Source organism: Rhamphochromis longiceps, linkage group LG16 (genome assembly GCF_057381845.1).
Source record: "Rhamphochromis longiceps isolate RC_006_pf linkage group LG16, R_longiceps_female_GT1.1, whole genome shotgun sequence".
NCBI lineage: Eukaryota > Metazoa > Chordata > Actinopteri > Cichliformes > Cichlidae > Rhamphochromis > Rhamphochromis longiceps.
In genome coordinates, this window is record NC_140572.1 from 4,187,867 (window position 1) to 4,205,028 (window position 17,162).

Genomic DNA, 17,162 nt, shown 5'->3' on the forward strand with positions numbered 1-17,162 from the left:
TCTGAACATGAAACAATAATGCTCACACAAAATACAAAGGCATGCAAGCCTGCACAAGTATGGCAACCAAAATGGCCAGAGGGCCCAGAAGCACAGCTCCACAGGCCTTAAATAGTGCTCTGCTGATTACCAATCAGCCAGACTCTGCGCAACATCCAATCAGGACAGAGGAGGTGGAGCCTGGACAAAACAAAGGGTTAATAGGGAGAAGAGACATCCTCCTGGGGGATGTAACATCTGCAATTTGTAGCAGATCTACTGACTGTCACAGAGCAGCTGGAGCAGTCTCGAATGCAGGTCAGTCCACTGCTGCCCCCTGTGGCCAAGTGCCATAGCTACTGCTGGATGAACTCGTGACACATCTGCACCTGTTTCTATGAACACATTGAGTCTGAGTGGCTGCACTTACACTGGTGCATTCAAACATATTGAAAGATGGCAGCAATGTGGATTGTCAAGACTCAAACCAACCATTGAGCAAAGACAGCAGGATCACTTGTTTCTGTTTGTTATACAGCCAGATTTACTCGTGACACACATGTGCAGCTGCTTTATCACCTATTCTGAATTTGTTTCAAGCACAATACATTTGTTACACATGTTGGGATATTGTGTTTGTTTTAAATGTTATATACCTGTGTGGTATGTGACTTGTGTTGCCATGACGCCAGGTCTCTCTTGGAAATGAGATTTTTAATCTCAATGAGATTTTTTTTTACCTGGATAAATAAAGGACTAATTTGTAACTTTCAGTGTTTTCCGGTCTTCCAAAGGAAAAAAAACCTTCAACTACATGACATGCAGTTGTGTATTTGTTTTCACCTTATCATACACTTGAAGTTTTACAAATCACCACTTCTTTAGTGAATATCATTTCAGTCTCAGACAATCTCGTTTCTCTTACAGAGGTTGAATGCACCTTCTGCGGATGGCGGTACCACACAGTGTGCGTGGACTTCCCCTGCACAGAAGGCAACTACAAATGCTGTGAATGCTAAATAAAGAGAAACAAATGATCCCTGTTGTCTTTGCTTGATGATTGGTTTGAGTCTTGACAATCCACATTGCTGGCGTTGCATCTTTCAATGCCAGCAATGGCAGGTATCAGTGCTCAAACCTTTTGTGTTTGTTTCCAACAAGTTGCCCACCTCGGGAAACAAAAATGTGTTCTTTTACTTGTCAGATGAACATATGAGACACTTTGACTCTTCAGTGCAGTGTGGAGCCTAACAAAGATCTGTTTTGTGTCCCAGCTGATCAGCAGGAGGAGGAGAGTCTGACGGAGCAGCAGAGGAACATTTTCAGCTACTTGGACTCAGCTCAGCCACTACAGAGGAAACAATGAGCTCAACACAGAAGGTGACAGACAGAGCAGGACCATATGACCAAAGATATTTATCACCATATACATTTGAACATTTGCCATAACGATGTAGCTGACGATAGAATTGACAGCAGACAAAATACTTTACAGCTGCACAACTTTATTAAAAAGCCATCAATGTATTTTCACTGAAACAAGCAGCTGTTGTTTATGTGCATTAAAGTTATATAAAAATGTAACAGTGCAAATGCAAATTCCTCGCTGACAGTTTAACCAAAAGGCGTTTCCAGTGGAAACTGGCCGACACATCCTGAGCATAACCATGTATAATATCCACTAAACTTCAGAAGAGGTTATACAGTCGTGGCCAAAAGGTTTGAGAATTGCATAAATATTGGAACCTGGAGAAGTTGCTGCTTAAGTTTTTATAATAGCATTTTGCCTGCACTCCAGAATGTTATGAGGAGTGATCAGATGAACTGCATCGTCCTTCTTTGCCATGAAAACGAACTTAATCCCCAAAAAGCCTTACCACTGCATTTCATTGCTGTCATCAAAGGACCTGCTGAGACCATTTCAGTGATCGTCTTCTTAACTCAGGTGAGAATGTTGGCGAGCACGAGGCTGGAGATCATCATGGCTGTATCCCGATTCAGGTTCTGCAGCTTTAAAGTCCTCAAGGGCCGCGTACTCAAAGACCGCTAAGCCCGAAGTGCGAGGCTCGTAGGTTCGTGAAATGGGACGTCTAGCCTCCGTCGCGCTGCCCAGGTTGCCTAGCAACCATGATACTAACAGCTGGAAACGTTTCATACAGCTTTGTTTGACAGAAATGAAGGAGAACATATTTAGTTCATTTGTTTCTACATGAGCTCTGTGTGATTTGATGAGTATCTGAGGCTGAGACCACAGGACTGTGAAACATGATTGTTGGGCTTCATTTCTGTGCTGAACAGTCGTTTAAGATTAGCTGTAAATAACAATTAGCTGATGTTGTTCATGAGACTAAAGTCATCTCACTGTGGTAATGTAAATATAATATGGCCAATATTATAGTTATTATATTAATCACTTCACTCACAGACAAGTATCTGTGACAGTGTGTATACAGATGTATCATATATAAGAGACAAATGTTGTTACTTCAGTATGTTGGCATTATTACATTTGGCTCAATGCTTACATATATGTGTAAAAAGCAAATGTAGGAGCTGTGATAACTGTGTCTGATAGAATGAAGAGTCGACTGATATATGAAATATTCCTTTATTGGGTGAGAAAATCAGACCATGTCATAACTGCTTTAAGTCACACAGAATAGATATCAGAGCCTTAAACAGGCTGACTTCTGCTAAATGGGTCAAACTGGGCAGAAAGTCTACAAACACATAACATCCTTATAGAATATGATGTAACACTATAGATCAACTTAGCTCAGAATATATAAAGCATATAAACAGTTACAGCAATATGATGCAACAAACACAGCAGCTGCTGATCCAAAATACTCAAAGCTTCATAGAACTTAAACCAACATTTATTTTTAGCTCCATCCTGCTGCTGATACAGACTTTAGGTTTCTGAACATTAAACTTGTTGCTGCCTTTCATAGTGTGTAACTTGAAGGCCCTGAGTACTTTCTCCCACACTGAAAACACTGGGATGATCACATTATTTGAACATTACCTAATAAGACTGATTCAGCACAGACAGTTATGTTAAACTTTCCTAGCAGTCCTTCACAAACAGGGAACAGTCTGTCTATTCTCTCCATCTGTCAGCTGCTGCTGGCTCTTCCTCCTCCTCTTCCTCACACACTGCTGAGTTTGTCCTGGTGGATCATCAGGGCTGCAAAGCCTCACAGATGATGTGCAGCAGTGGCTCCCTCAGTCTGTCCTCACTCTGGACACTTGCAGTCGTCACACATGGAAATCAAATGTGTGATAAGCTGCAGGATTCAAACACAAGTGTAACTTATAACCACATGTTCATTCTTTTATTCCACAATCAGAGAGAAAGAAACAGAGAGAGAGTGCAGGACAGACAGACAGGTGACAGTCTCAGGTGTACACACTGCTACACAACAGCACCAGAGAAGCAGGATTTAGTGTTTGTGTTATTACGAGTGTAAACAAGAAGAGTTCCAGATGGTGCAGTGGACACATGTGCGACTGCTGTGATTAAAGCATCTTTCTTTCAGCTTAACGAGTGAACCGTCAGCTCGTTCAAACACACGTTAAAGTGCGTTTGGCTCGACACCACCGAACAGAGGCAGCAATATAACACAGCTAACATTAACAGTGCAGTGAATCCTGCTTGTGCCGTGATGTTCAGGACTGCAAACCGAGCAGCATCACTGACTTTCAGCTTGTTGTGTTTGTGGATATATGACTGACTTTAATTATCCAAAAAATCATCACATTCTCTGTCAGATTAAGGTCGACTATTGAACGGCGTATATTTTAAAGGCTTTAAAACCAAGTTAACGCTGAAAGTACAAACATCACTAATGTCACATAACTCTGCCGACAAGGCATAGCTATGGCTATGAAATGCTCTTTGTGTATCACTTCTTCATTATGAAAGATGTCATTAATGCACTAGTAATGTCTCATCTGGAGTATTGTTCAATCATTTGGTCAGCAGCTAATAAGACAGATCTTAACAGACTTCAGTTAGTCCAGAATAAGGCATCCAGATTAGTGTGAAGATGTTCATACTATACTAATATTGATAAAATGCATAATAACCTTTCTTGGCTTCCTGTACAGGCTAAAATATTCTATGGCTTACTTGTAGTTCTAAAGAAAGCAATTCTGTTAAACACACCACATTTATTCTGCTCAGCTGCAGTATCCAGATGAAATACATCATCATATTGCACAGTTTTCAACAAGCTGCAATTTAGTAAATGCTCGAGTTAAAAGTAACGTTTTGTAAAACTGTTACATTTAGAGCAACTTTTAAGTGGAATAAGTTGCCTTAAAAAATTAGAGAATTATTCAAAACTTCAATGAACACTTAAAAGCCGATTTACAGAGCTTTTAGTTGTTGTAAATATTGTAAGACATGATTTGTTTTTGAAATTTGTGTAATGTGCCTCAGTGTTATTGATATTATTATTATTATTATTATTATTATTATTATTGATTGCTTATATTTGAACAATTGTGAAACCTCACTGTGGATGTAAGAGTGAAATTATGTGGATATCTTGAATCCACTTTATTGTGTAATATTTTATGTGAGTATTTGACGGAAGACGAGCAACATCTGTTGTGGAAGCTAACGGGGTTCCTTTAGAATAAACAAACATAGGATTTATTATCACTGAATAATTCTGTATAAATCTATACAAATTATAGAAATATGTAATAGGAAACAACAAAATAATCTAAATTATAAAATAATGTGTGTGTGTGTGTGTGTGTGTGTACAATCAGGAGGGATGGGCATGATTTTAGTGTTTGAACAGTCATGAATTATCTTTAACAGCAGGTTGGATGTAATGTGTTAGAACTACCAGCAGCTGGGGATAAGAGACCTTTAAGGTGTTTGGTGCCACGCTCCACCTTCAGGTTTAAAACTAGTGTTAATGGAGTTTGAAGGTTGAGTTTGTTCCACGACTGCATTTCACTCACTGCCTCTGTTTGTATCTCTGTCACTGCAGGACCAACATGGAGCCAGAAGTCAGCGCTCTCAGGAGGCCGACAAACCTCACAGAAGAAAGGGAGAGAAAAAACACACCTGTGACGAGTGTGGGAAGGGTTTTACTGAGAAGGCTTCACTAAAACAGCATCAGGTCATCCACACTGGAGAGAGACCGTTCAGCTGTGACTTGTGTGGAAAGTCTTTTTCCTTCAAGGGTTCCCTAAAAAAACACCAACTCATCCACAGTGGAGTTAAAGCGTACAGCTGTGATCAGTGTGGCAGAGCTTTTACTCGCAGTAGCAGCTTACAGAGTCATCTAGTTACCCACTCTGGAATTAAGGCATACAGCTGTGACGAGTGTGGGAAGGAGTTTACTCTGAAGGCTTCACTAAGACAGCATCAGGTCATCCACACTGGAGAGAGACCGTTCAGCTGTGACTTGTGTGGAAATTCTTTTTCCAGGAAGGGTTCCCTAAAAAAACACCAACTCATCCACAGTGGAGTTAAAGCGTACAGCTGTGACGAGTGTGGGATGGAGTTTACTGTGAAGGCTTCACTAAAACAGCATCAGGTCATCCACACTGGAGAGAGACCGTTCAGCTGTGACATGTGTGGAAAGTCTTTTTCCTTCAAGTGTTCCCTAAAAAGACACCAACTCATCCACAGTGGAGTTAAAGTGTACAGCTGTGATCAGTGTGGCAGAGCTTTTACTCACAGTAGCCACTTACAGAGTCATCTAGTTACCCACTCTGGAATTAAGCCATACAGCTGTGACGAGTGTGGGAAGGGTTTTACTGTGAGGGCTAAACTAAAACAGCATCAGGTCATCCACACTGGAGAGAGACCGTTCAGCTGTGACTTGTGTGGAAATTCTTTTTCCAGGAAGGGTTCCCTAAAAAAACACCAACTCATCCACAGTGGAGTTAAAGCGTACAGCTGTGACGAGTGTGGGATGGAGTTTACTGTGAAGGCTTCACTAAAACAGCATCAGGTCATCCACACTGGAGAGAGACCGTTCAGCTGTGACATGTGTGGAAAGTCTTTTTCCTTGAAGGGTTCCCTAAAAAAACACCAACTCATCCACAGTGGAGTTAAAGCGTACAGCTGTGATCAGTGTGGCAGAGCTTTTACTGACAGTAGCACCTTACAGAAGCATCTAGTTACCCACTCTGGAATTAAGGCATACAGCTGTGACATCTGTGGAAAAACTTTCAGCCAGAGAGGGAACCGAAATACACACCTACGCATTCACACCAGACATGATGTGTACTGCTGTGAACAGTGTGGCAAATACTTTACAACAGACGCACAGTTACAACAACACATGTTTACCCACACTGAGGAGAGACCTTATCAATGTGACCTGTGTGAGAAGACTTTTAAAACTCCACAGCACCTGAGACGACACCAACAGATCCACACCAGAAAGAGACTCTACAAGTGCAGCTACTGTGAGGTATGTATTTATATTGTTATCTTGTCATTTTAGCCTGACTGTTTGGAACAACTCTGCTCATTAAACTGTGTTAGCATGTTAGCAATTCTACTGCCTGGAAAAGCAGCTCTGAGTGATTATTCAGATTTTCCTTTCAGTTATAATTTTAGTATTACTGTAGTATTATGGTGGTAGTATTGTAGTTATTGCAGCCCAGTAAACTGAGTGTGTTAACTGAAACAGTCAAATGTAGTTGGACGTCTGCAGAGATGCTCTTTATTTCAGGCGATGTTCAGGATACAAATGTTGAAGGACTGACTTACACTGTCTTTGTGTCTTTGTTTAGAAGCAGAGCGACACAGATGGATCCAGTTCTCAACCCTGTCATCACTGAGGTGGTGGGAAAGACTTTCATTGTGACCTCTGTGGAAAAACTTTCAGTCAGCAAAAGACCCTAAAAGTACATCAACGTAGACACACTGGAGACAAACTGAAATACTGCAAAGAATGTGGGAGAAGCTTCACCACACCAAGTGAGTTAAAACGACATGAACTGATTCACAGTGGGGTTAAAAAGCACCTCTGTGATCAGTGTGGGTCATCCTTCACCACTGAAGGTCAGCTTAAATCACACAAACGAGTCCACACAGGTGAGAAACCACACAAGTGCAGACACTGTGAGAGAAGCTTCTCACATTCAGGTAATCGTAACATTCATGAACGTGGACACATGGAAGGAAACTACAGCTGTGACCAGTGTGACAAGAGCTTCAGGAATCTCAGTTCATACTCTGCACACAAACGATCCCACGTTACTAATAAACTGTTTCACTGTTACCAATGTGCCCAAACATTCACCTCATTGTCTGCTGTGTGCAAACATCAGCGCGATCACTCAGGGCTGAAATCACTCCCATCACTGGATCACAGTGAATCTGAAGACACAGAAAGATCCTCTGGTTTCTGTGTCAGACTCAAAAAGCTTGAGATCAGGCTCCACAGAGTTCAGATAGAATCATTTAAACTTGTGTTGAACTGAACTGGTTGCTGGGCTGAACTTCTACATAATACAGATCTACATGGGATCTTCTTTTCTGTTTTTTACTGAGTCAGTTTTGTCCTTTTTTCTCTGTCCTGGTTTTGCTCGTCTGTAAATGATTGAAACTCAGTCAAATAGTTCATTGTTCTCCAGCAAAACATTTTGGAAACTCATGTTTAACCTTTAAAACTCTGACATGTTTTAGCACACAAGGCTTCATCGGGGAGTTCACTCATGATTGGACCATGAGAACAAAGGTTTTTAGTTCTTTCAAAGAGAGTCTTGGAGATGTTTGATGTTTCTGTTTTTTCTACATAAAGGAATAAACTATTTTTCTTGCTTCATGTAGTGTGGAAGTTTTTAATGTTTCTTCATCTGTTATGTTCTTGAATGTGTTCACGTGAAGATGGTATAAATAAACTGTTGTCAGAGATTTACAGTTATCAAACAGGTGAATAAACAACACTGAGACACTTGGAGACGGTTAACGTGCTGCACGGGTGAGGGCTCAGAGAGGACTCACACCGAGCTGCAGTAGTCGTTTATTATTTATAGCAGGGTGAAACAAGCATAGCAGTTTCCTCTAATTTTGCATATATGTGTGTGTGTGTGTGTAAGTTCGTATAAATATCATAGGGTGAACTTCCTCTTTCTATAAACAGAGCGAGTAGTACATTTTGTTCTTTTCCTATTAAGAGTAAAATATGAACATATACTTTAATGCAACATAAAACTCATTAAAGCGTTTCTTCTTTAACATCCCCTCCTGATGTTAATATTTTTCACTTAATCATACTTTATTATCAGCCAACAATCACTTGCTTATAACATTTTCAATTGTAGCATCATTCAGTATGTGTGTGTGTGTTTCTATACTAAATCTTCTTCATCCGGTTCATCTTCTAGTGGCAGTCCAACATAGGTAATTACTGTGGCCTGTACCATTTTGTCAATCATGGATCTTATGCATGGTAGGATACATGTAGAAAACAAGCACAATAATAGAAGCAGAACTCCTATCAGTACGAGTCCTTTTATCACGAGGGTCTTCCAGCTGCCACTCAGCAGCCAGGTCAGCCAGTCCTCATTGTTCGTGACATAGTCTTGTTGCTGCGCATTACTCAGTTGTCGCAACTTGTCTAGGGCGGTGGTCATGGTCAAGGAGTGCACGTTGTCCGGGATATAGGTTCAACAAGTGGTGTTGAATAAGACACAGAGGCCCCCTCTCTCAGCGAGAATCATGTCCAGGGCGACCCTGTGTTGCATGACCACTATTCTGATTGCGTCGATTTCCTCATTCTGAGCCTTATTTATCTTTGTTGAGCTGTTCAGGAAAAGTCCAAATCGGTAGTCAAGAGTCTCAATTCTTAACGTGTTTTTTCCAGTTCCGACCCAAGGGAACAGTGAGTGCAGGACCTTCTGTCCGGTGGTCCACAACTTGAACTCCGCTGGTACATCACTGCCCCAGATTGGGTCATGGGGTTGCACGTCATCAGTGTTCCTCTTGCGTCGTGGTTGGTTCTGATGGAATACTCTGAAGGTGTGGTCTGACACTAAAATTGGGGCGCAGAGTCCGGTACAAGAAAAGCTCACAACTAAGACAAAACTGCTCCTGCAAGGAAAGCTCACTGTTATGCATGCAAGGTGATCAGCTCTAGGTGAGAAGACATTTAAATCTCACACTTGTTCTGCTGCATTTTTGAAGCTCAATTCCAGGAACAGATCGCAGGGCTCATTTTTACCCAGATAGCAAGGAAACATTGAAACAATGTTGAGTCAATATCAGGCTGTGTCATTGAATCAACGTTGAAGTGTGACGTTGACCTAACGTCACTCTTGCACCCTTTTTTAATGTTGAAACAACGTCAGGTTTTGATGTTGAATCAATGTTGAAACCTGACATTGATTCAACGTTATATTTTCTAATACTGTTGACATTGAAACAATGTCAGATTCTGATATTGAAACACTGTTGAGCTATGGTGTTGATTTTCCACCTCTTTCGCACAGTTGCTTTTTATTAAAACAACAGTTAAATCATGACTGGAAATCTACCTCTCTTTATAGGTATTTTAACCAATACTAAACTACTGCATGTGTCCATCAATACTTAAACCACCTAATCACATAATTGTACTTATTCCTCAAATTGGACACCCTTTAAAAAACAACAACAAATGTCTCACAATGTATCATGTCAATATTAATATCCTAAAATAAGAAAGTATTGCATGTGATGTAACAGAGAAAAAACTAAACAAAAAAAGGTCAATAGGCATGTTTCGTTTGCTAAATACTTTATTAAAAGACAGTTTCCTATTTCCATTTATATGTTTCACAGAAGTTTGTAATTTTTTACTCTGGGATGGGGATGCATGGATGTGCGTCCTGCACCACCCAAACGATCTGGGGCGTATCGGAGCCATTTCTGCACTGCTTGTGCAAAGACAAACTCGGACATAGAGTTTGCCCCTAACTGCTGCGTCAGGCCATCTAGGACAAAAATACACACACACAAACAAAAAAAGTGAATTAGAGCACATGAATAAGCTCTTGTTAACTGTCTTTAAAACAAAATAAACATGGGGTCCTCGGGCTGTACAAACTACAACCCGAGGACTAAACAAGCCAAAGACCAAAGACTCCATCTCCAGATTAACCGGACATGAAAGTCTTGTTATTAAGAAGGACAAAGTAATATAGCAAAAAAACGGTAAAAATTACCAAATATGCATTTGCAGAGCGCTGTATCTTTAAATGCCCTTTTTTGCTTTGTCTGGTCCTTGGTTTTTTTCCCTGCCCAGTTTAGTACCGAGGCCAGCTCGTTTGTAATGGCATAAGCCATTACACGGCGGACTCGCACCTCCAGTGTGGTCCCTCCAATCAAGGCAAAGCGTCTCACCTATAGACACATTTTAAGAGATGGAATTAGCGTGTCTCATGTCTTTAATGTGTATGCAAGTGCTTGTGTGTTTAATCAACAGGCCGTTGTTATGTATTTAAATCACATCTGACAGCTATTACACTTTATAGTTACAAAGTGTACATAACCTTTATATACTTACCATTGCCTTATTTGCCTCTTGTGATTGAAGAGCTGCCTCTGCATTGTTTAGCTCCTCAATGTTGTGCAAGGGCAAATCCAGAGGCAGTACCCCAGCATCTACCGATTCATTGCAGCAGGGACGGCGGATGGCTCTGACCTCCTCACGGAGTTCGTTAACAGCTCTCGTCAGGTCTGACAGAAAAAGATAATTTTTTTTAAGTATTTAAGAATACAGACAACTTGTCAAAAGTTTCCTTGTGTCACACACAGATATGTACAAAGACACAAGACAGTATTTTATTACCTGGTATTTTCACTCGAGGGGGCTGGGGAAACCGTTTTTTTGTGGGCTGCTCATCCTCTGAGTCACTATATGTGTACAGGGGATTTTGTCTAAAGAAAAAAAGTTGAAAACGGTCATAAGTAATTACAAATGTGCTTTTGGAATATTATTTCCTAAAGTTACAGTTTGATTTAACATTTAACATACAACTGCGTGTGTATATGTAAGCATTTAAACACTGAAGATAATAAAATTAACAGTATTTTGTCTAAGTCTGCCATTGTAGGAATTCATGGCACCGAGACAAAAACTTGGCGCACAGTGTGGCATCAAAATAGGCGCACACCTTTGACGCTGCGTTTTCTCCGTCTTCCTCGTCCACACGTAAATGCTAAAGCAGAGGTTTCGAAAATATCCGCCCTGGCAGGCGTCTTTAAAAATCTCAGTTTTCAGTTGATGAAACGCAGTTTACGTGTGGACAAAAGGTGCAAACGCAAGGTAGGTGAGCGTGTAGCGTAAAGTTTGAATTGAGTGCGAATCGAAGCGGGTGCTCTCCAATCATTAAAAGTAACAAAGTCATTGAACACATTTATACAGTTACCTTTACGTTTATCAATCATATATCACAGATTTACAATTTTTTGTAGTACTATGCTAAAAAGCAACTACAGAGCGAAAGTCTGGGTCAAGCGCCGAGGCGACGGCAAGAACAAAGGAACCCTCGAAGCGTTAAAGCTAGCTTTGTAAGGGAATATAACGGAAAAGTATGAAACAAAAATGTTTTCTTTGTTGATAGACTTTGTTTGCAGTGCAATTTATTTGTTGCCGGATTGTAAGATGAAAGTAGACACAATATCGGGCTCCCACATCTTATCCGAAACTTTACATTAACAAGTTTGTTTTGTTTTTTTTACTGTTATTCAAATGCAACCGTGGAAATAACGAATAGAACAAAAGTCATTCATTCTTACCTTATACTAATCGTGGTGCAGGCCAGTGCGGTGCATGAACTGATGCCTTCTCCGGTCAATTCCACTGAGAGTAAATCTAATGTCCCGCTCTACTGTACAAGACAATGGTTACCTGGAGGGACGTACCAATGTGATAGGGGTGCTGCGGAATAGTCCAAGTGGTAGCAGCTTTAATTTCCCACTCAACCATAAATTGATGATTTTTCAACGTGATTGTTGTCACCTTGTCAACTATAAATAGATCAACAATCAACGATGACAGAACAACAGTGAATCAATGTTATTTCAATGTCAGTGTCAGGTTTCTTCAGTATTTCAATGTTGTTTCAACATTGGTTTTGTGTTGACATTTCAATCCTGACGATTCTGATGATTCAGATGGAAAATCAACATCTGTTCAATGTCTCCTTGCTATCTGGGTATATACACTGCAACTGCCATGAGGACAGGGCCATTTTTTTGTTGTTGTTTGTTTTTCCTTTTGCTCTGTGCAGCACTTTGGCAGCATTTTTAAATTTCTCTTTGTATTTTTTCTTTCTTTTACTAGTGAAGAGATGTAGCGTGAACAGTTATACAGTCTAAATATCCCATATGGGTCGTGTGAAATGGTGTTTTCAGTTTCATTCAGTTGAAGTAAAGAACGTTGAATATTTCTAAGTGTGCTGTTTTGAACCAACATGTCACAGTATGATCAGTGCTGTAATTTTTGACAGTCACTGTATCAATGTTATTTTTGCATCTCTTGAATAAAGGTTTTGACCTGCAAGTGCTAATTTCTTTAGTTATTGGGGTAAAATGGGTAGTGTTAATAGGAAGGTGTTTGCCAATTCAGTAACCTAATTTAATGTTAATGGAAACTAACATTATCTCAAATTGTTTAGTTATAATTGTTGTTTAACTGAATCTTGATTTTTGATCTTGATTTGTTCTTTCCCAACATTTTTCAAAAGAAACAGTCTAATTTCTTTGCTGTGATTGATTCCAGAGAACACGGAAGAACTGACATTATTTAACTGTTGATTTATGTAGATTCAGTGGAGGAGTAATGTCAGTTTAATTCTTTACCTACTGTCAATGCAGTGAAATTAGACATTTTGTTTTGAAAGGTTACTGGTGGATGCCAGCAACCATCTTGGAAGAGAACAATATAATCTGTTATAAGGCCTCCATTTGAAAATTGTGTATTTGATACTAGAATATAATAGCAAAATGTAATTTGAAGATAACATGTAGTATTTAAGTGACCAAGTAGTATTGGGTAAAAGTTATTGAATGGTGTTGGGATAAAGTGAGAAAATTGTGAAGGATTAAAATATTCCAAGAGCTCAAATTACTTCATCAAAACATGTTTAAGTCACATTTTATCAACACAAATTGCACAGGTTTATTGAACATGAATAAATTGTGTTAATTTAACTCAATTGTTTAAGTTGCTGCCAAAGCAAAACATCTGTGTGCAACAAATGTCCACCATTGAATTAAGTAAATCCAACAACATATTTTTTTCAGTGTAGTTTGGACTTTATGATTTCTGTAACTGGAAAATATTATTTTGTTTAAAGACAGAAGTGACCGCATAGTTGCAACATCAAAGGGAAATATTAATTAATTAGCATCAAGTATATTTGTTGCTTAAGCGTTTGCACTATAACTTAAGTAGGATTATAACTTTTAAGGAAGGAAAGATTTCAGATATTTAGTTCACTGTTTCAGTTATTTTATATGAAATTAAAACATTTACGTTGGTCAAACATGATGCTCTAAATCAAATAAAAGTTTGAAAATAAATGATGTATTTTTAAATGCTGCAACAAATGTTCACAAAAAGTAACTATAATTAAAACCAGTTAAACAAAATCAAATGTTTGAATCATGCTTAACCAAATGCCAGGCTGGAGAGCTGAACCTAAAGTATACGTAGAAAGATTTCAACATCTGAGCAGTTTTTAATGTTTTTATCACATATAAATGTCACAGCAGTGGGTCCTGGCCCAATGCTTTGTGTTTTTGGTTTTCTTTGACTCTTGTTTTTCTTGGTTTTTGTTCTTCTTATTTATCAGGCTCTCAGTAATCTTAGTTCTCCCTCCCTCAGTGTTCATTTCAGCCTGTGTTTAGTTTCTGTTCCCGTGTCCCACGTTTCATCGTTTCATGTCGAGTCAGCCCTGTCTCTCTGTTTCCTGTGTCTCCCCAGTCAGCCCCGCCTCCCTCGGGCACTCATGTGTGATACAGAGTAATAAACCTGACTACATTTGCTACACTCTCTTTATTACCTGTTACTTTAAAATTCATACACTAATTATGTCTGCCCATCTCTCTAATGTGAAGGTCAAAGGTCAACATCCCAGTGACATAAGAATAATCCCAAAGGGGCAAAGGCAGCGGTTAATTTAGCACATTTAGCATTAAGGGTACAGCAAGGATATACTTTTACTTATTGTGGCAGGGGTGTGGTCTCTGGCCTGCTGCAGTGGAGGCTGGTGGCGGGACGTTGGACGGCACAGGTGAGGGTGATGGAGCTCATGACTCTCCCCTTTATAGTGACGGAGGAGACTGGCGTGGGGGAAGCGTGTAGTGGAGGAAGCCGAGGAGAGAGCTGGTTTCTGGCTACAAAGACGGCGTCAAACCAGAAAAGATTGCTCGTGGTCAAATAATGTGTCAATCACCTGTGAATCAAACTGTGTGTGGCTCAGTTCATGTCACAGTGTTGTTTAGTATATCTTCACTTGTCTCACTCTCCTTCTGTTCTGTCCATCAGGACGATCCTCAGCGCTTACACAGATCCTCCATCGATGTTTTGGATCCAATCAGTGATCAGTTCTACGAGGAGGCCTGGATGTTCACCAGCGCTCGCTACACCTCCATCTACCAGAAGGTGAGTGTACTCCTTTGTACTCAGATTAACATTTTACTTCTTAAAATACATTTTCATATATGAGCTTTCTATTATTTCATGGGCCATTTAATCAATATTAAAATTACAAGCATATCAACAAAGGTGAAGCTGGTTTTTTCCACTTGCTGTCACACAGTCATGGAGGAATACAATAAATACATAATCAGTCATAGATCCTGAACAATGACATTAAAAGAAAGTCTGTGGCTCTAAAAACTAAACAGTATAAAGACATGCTCCAAGCTGCTGTTTCTCTCCTACTCCTCTAGGTTTTCCACTGTCGGCCATCCAGCGATGCTGGAGGGCTACCTGGCCAATGCTGGCCTACACAAAGAGGTCCCGGCTCGGAGGAGCTGAAGAAGATCCTTGCCTTCCTCGTCAGTTTCCTCTTCAGTTCCTATCCCAACAAAACCTTCTTGCACCTATTAGCTTGTAGCTGTGGCTACAATGTAGCTTGCCATCGCCAGTGTGTGAATGTGTGTGTGAATGGGTGAATGACTGAATGTAGTGTGAAGCGCTTTGGGGTCCTTAGGGACTAGAAAAGCGCTATACAAATGCAGGCCATTTATTAGCTCCAAAGAGGCTATGGTGCCCGTGGAGGTCTGGACCTGAGGCCTGTGCTCATCACGTGGATAGAAAACACTCTGACACCATTCTGGAGGTCTGATGGGACTCTGACCAAAACACAGATGAAATAAAACTTGTGGCTGGAGCTTTTAAAATTACTTTTTCACCTCATAGATTAATGCTCATGATTGCATGTTAGCAAGACAGCATCTCCCCAAGGTGAAACTCTCAGGAGACATTTACTCTTAAACTGTAATCTGGTTGAGACTACTTGAGGAGATCTTAGTAGCGAGTATGTGGATTTAGTCTCTTCACCAACAGCAGACAGACCCATGCCAAGAAAGCAGACATGTTCTCAAAGAAAGCCGAGAGCAGAGATTGGAAAAAGCTAAAAAGAAAAAGCTGCAGCTTCAGACGACTATCTGCCTGTAAGGCTGAAAAAGTCCAGTTACGCTCTATTTTGGAAAAGCTCCCAGTTTTGGTAACCTGGACTTTTATTTCCCCTCTTCTGCTACAGATGTTGACTGTGACCTCAGAGGCCAACTGGACCACACAGCTGCAGCAGGAGTGAGGGAGAGGAGTCTTCATCCAGCTTCAAAGAAAACATCCAGGTAAAGTGACGTGGATCAGCGGATAAAGCCGTCTCCACTTTCAAAGGAGATCCTCTGAGAGAGAGACTCTCTGAGCCATTTTAGCCTCAAATTATAGGACTTTATAGTACAGCAACACTTTTAAAGGACAAAAATAACATAAACTGTGACTGTAATACAAACAAAGTATTGCATGTGTTTTTAAAAGTGTTCCTCCGATGGGCAGGATATCACTATTAGACTGTCCCACCAGCCAACTTCAACAAGAGACCACAGCAGCATTCAGTGATCAGCACAGATGTTCCTCTAACACTCAGCATCTGATCCCTGTTGGTCTGTGTGCTTCTGCTTTTGCTCAGTTAGAAACCCTGCAGCAACCCGACCCAAAACTGTGTCTTCTTGTTCGCCTCAACGTTGAAGTGTCAAACGTCCAACATCTGGAAAGGAAACCACGCCAGTGTACTGTGATGTTTCACCAACATGTGGCAGACGCTGGTCCTGCCTTTCATGCTGACATCAGCAGAGAGCCCCGCCTACCTCAAAGCCTCCCCTGTCATGTATTGATCAGGATGATTATGAAGATGAGCGAGTGCAAATAAGACTGTAAAAGTCCACGAGCAGAATGTTTGGATGCTTTCTAATGATTCATGAATATCATGAGAGTGTTTGTGTGTTTTGTCTTTTCTTTGCTGACGTTTGTTACTAACAAAGACAATTTACGCTCTGTGTGTGTTTTCATCCTTACCAGCCGCACTCTAACTGCAATGAAGGAAACAAACTGTAGAAATGGTCGACTCAGTGACTTCATAAAATATTGAAGTGGTTCAGGTAGAGCCAGTTTTTAAATGACCATGAACACTGAGCGTATTGTATCTGTACAGCATGTTTTTCTATTAGACAGATTTGTAACAGAGGCCTTGCTCTCAGTAAGTTTGAAATCCTTTTCTGATTTCTTTTGTAATCTCTGATCTTTGTGTATCCTGCTCAGTTTGCATGCTGCCTGTAGGAGTTTCTGTCTTTGTATTTGAAGAGAATTCATTGAATATACTCAGCTGCTTCCCTTTGGTGCCTCACACATCACTGAAGTTTTTCAGTGTCCAGTTATTTGTTTTTAATAGCTGTTTGAATTCTCTGTATGTTTGACCCTGTAGACTGTTTAATGGACTGCTCGTCTTCCTGTTTGTAACCACTGCCTGTTTAGGACTAAAGATTTGGATTTTTGACTTTAACACAGCCTCTGCGTGTCGTCCCTTTGTGTCCTCGTCCTCTGTGAATGTGTCACAGATGTTTCCATGATAATAACACAGCTTTCCCACAGTGGCTTGCAGCAGCATTTATTCACAGCACATTTGAGAAAGGTTCAGAT

At 40.3% G+C, this 17,162-nt stretch overlaps 2 protein-coding genes across 7 annotated transcripts in view; one reads left to right on the forward strand and one right to left on the reverse strand.

Annotated features, from left to right (window-relative positions):
* LOC146650417 (phospholipase D1-like) overlaps window positions 1–17,162 on the reverse strand; it is a 179,322-nt gene that overhangs the window by 99,511 nt on the left and 62,649 nt on the right. The gene's annotated exons all lie outside the window — the stretch shown is intronic.
* Window positions 1,025–17,025, forward strand: LOC146650420 (uncharacterized). Of its 5 annotated transcripts, none has more exons than XM_085385496.1 (6): window positions 1,025–1,359; window positions 4,992–6,428; window positions 6,754–6,940; window positions 14,502–14,618; window positions 15,724–15,817; window positions 16,156–17,025. In XM_085385496.1, the coding sequence occupies exons 1-3, from the start codon at window positions 1,342–1,344 to the stop codon at window positions 6,799–6,801; spliced, it is 1,503 nt and encodes a 500-aa protein (XP_085241622.1). In that variant the 5' UTR covers window positions 1,025–1,341; the 3' UTR covers window positions 6,802–6,940; window positions 14,502–14,618; window positions 15,724–15,817; window positions 16,156–17,025. The 5 variants fall into 5 exon arrangements, 3 of the variants coding, with proteins under 3 accessions (XP_085241622.1, XP_085241623.1, XP_085241621.1); XM_085385497.1 differs by having other exon boundaries at window positions 16,160–17,025; XM_085385495.1 differs by lacking the exons at window positions 15,724–15,817; window positions 16,156–17,025 and adding an exon at window positions 14,909–15,064.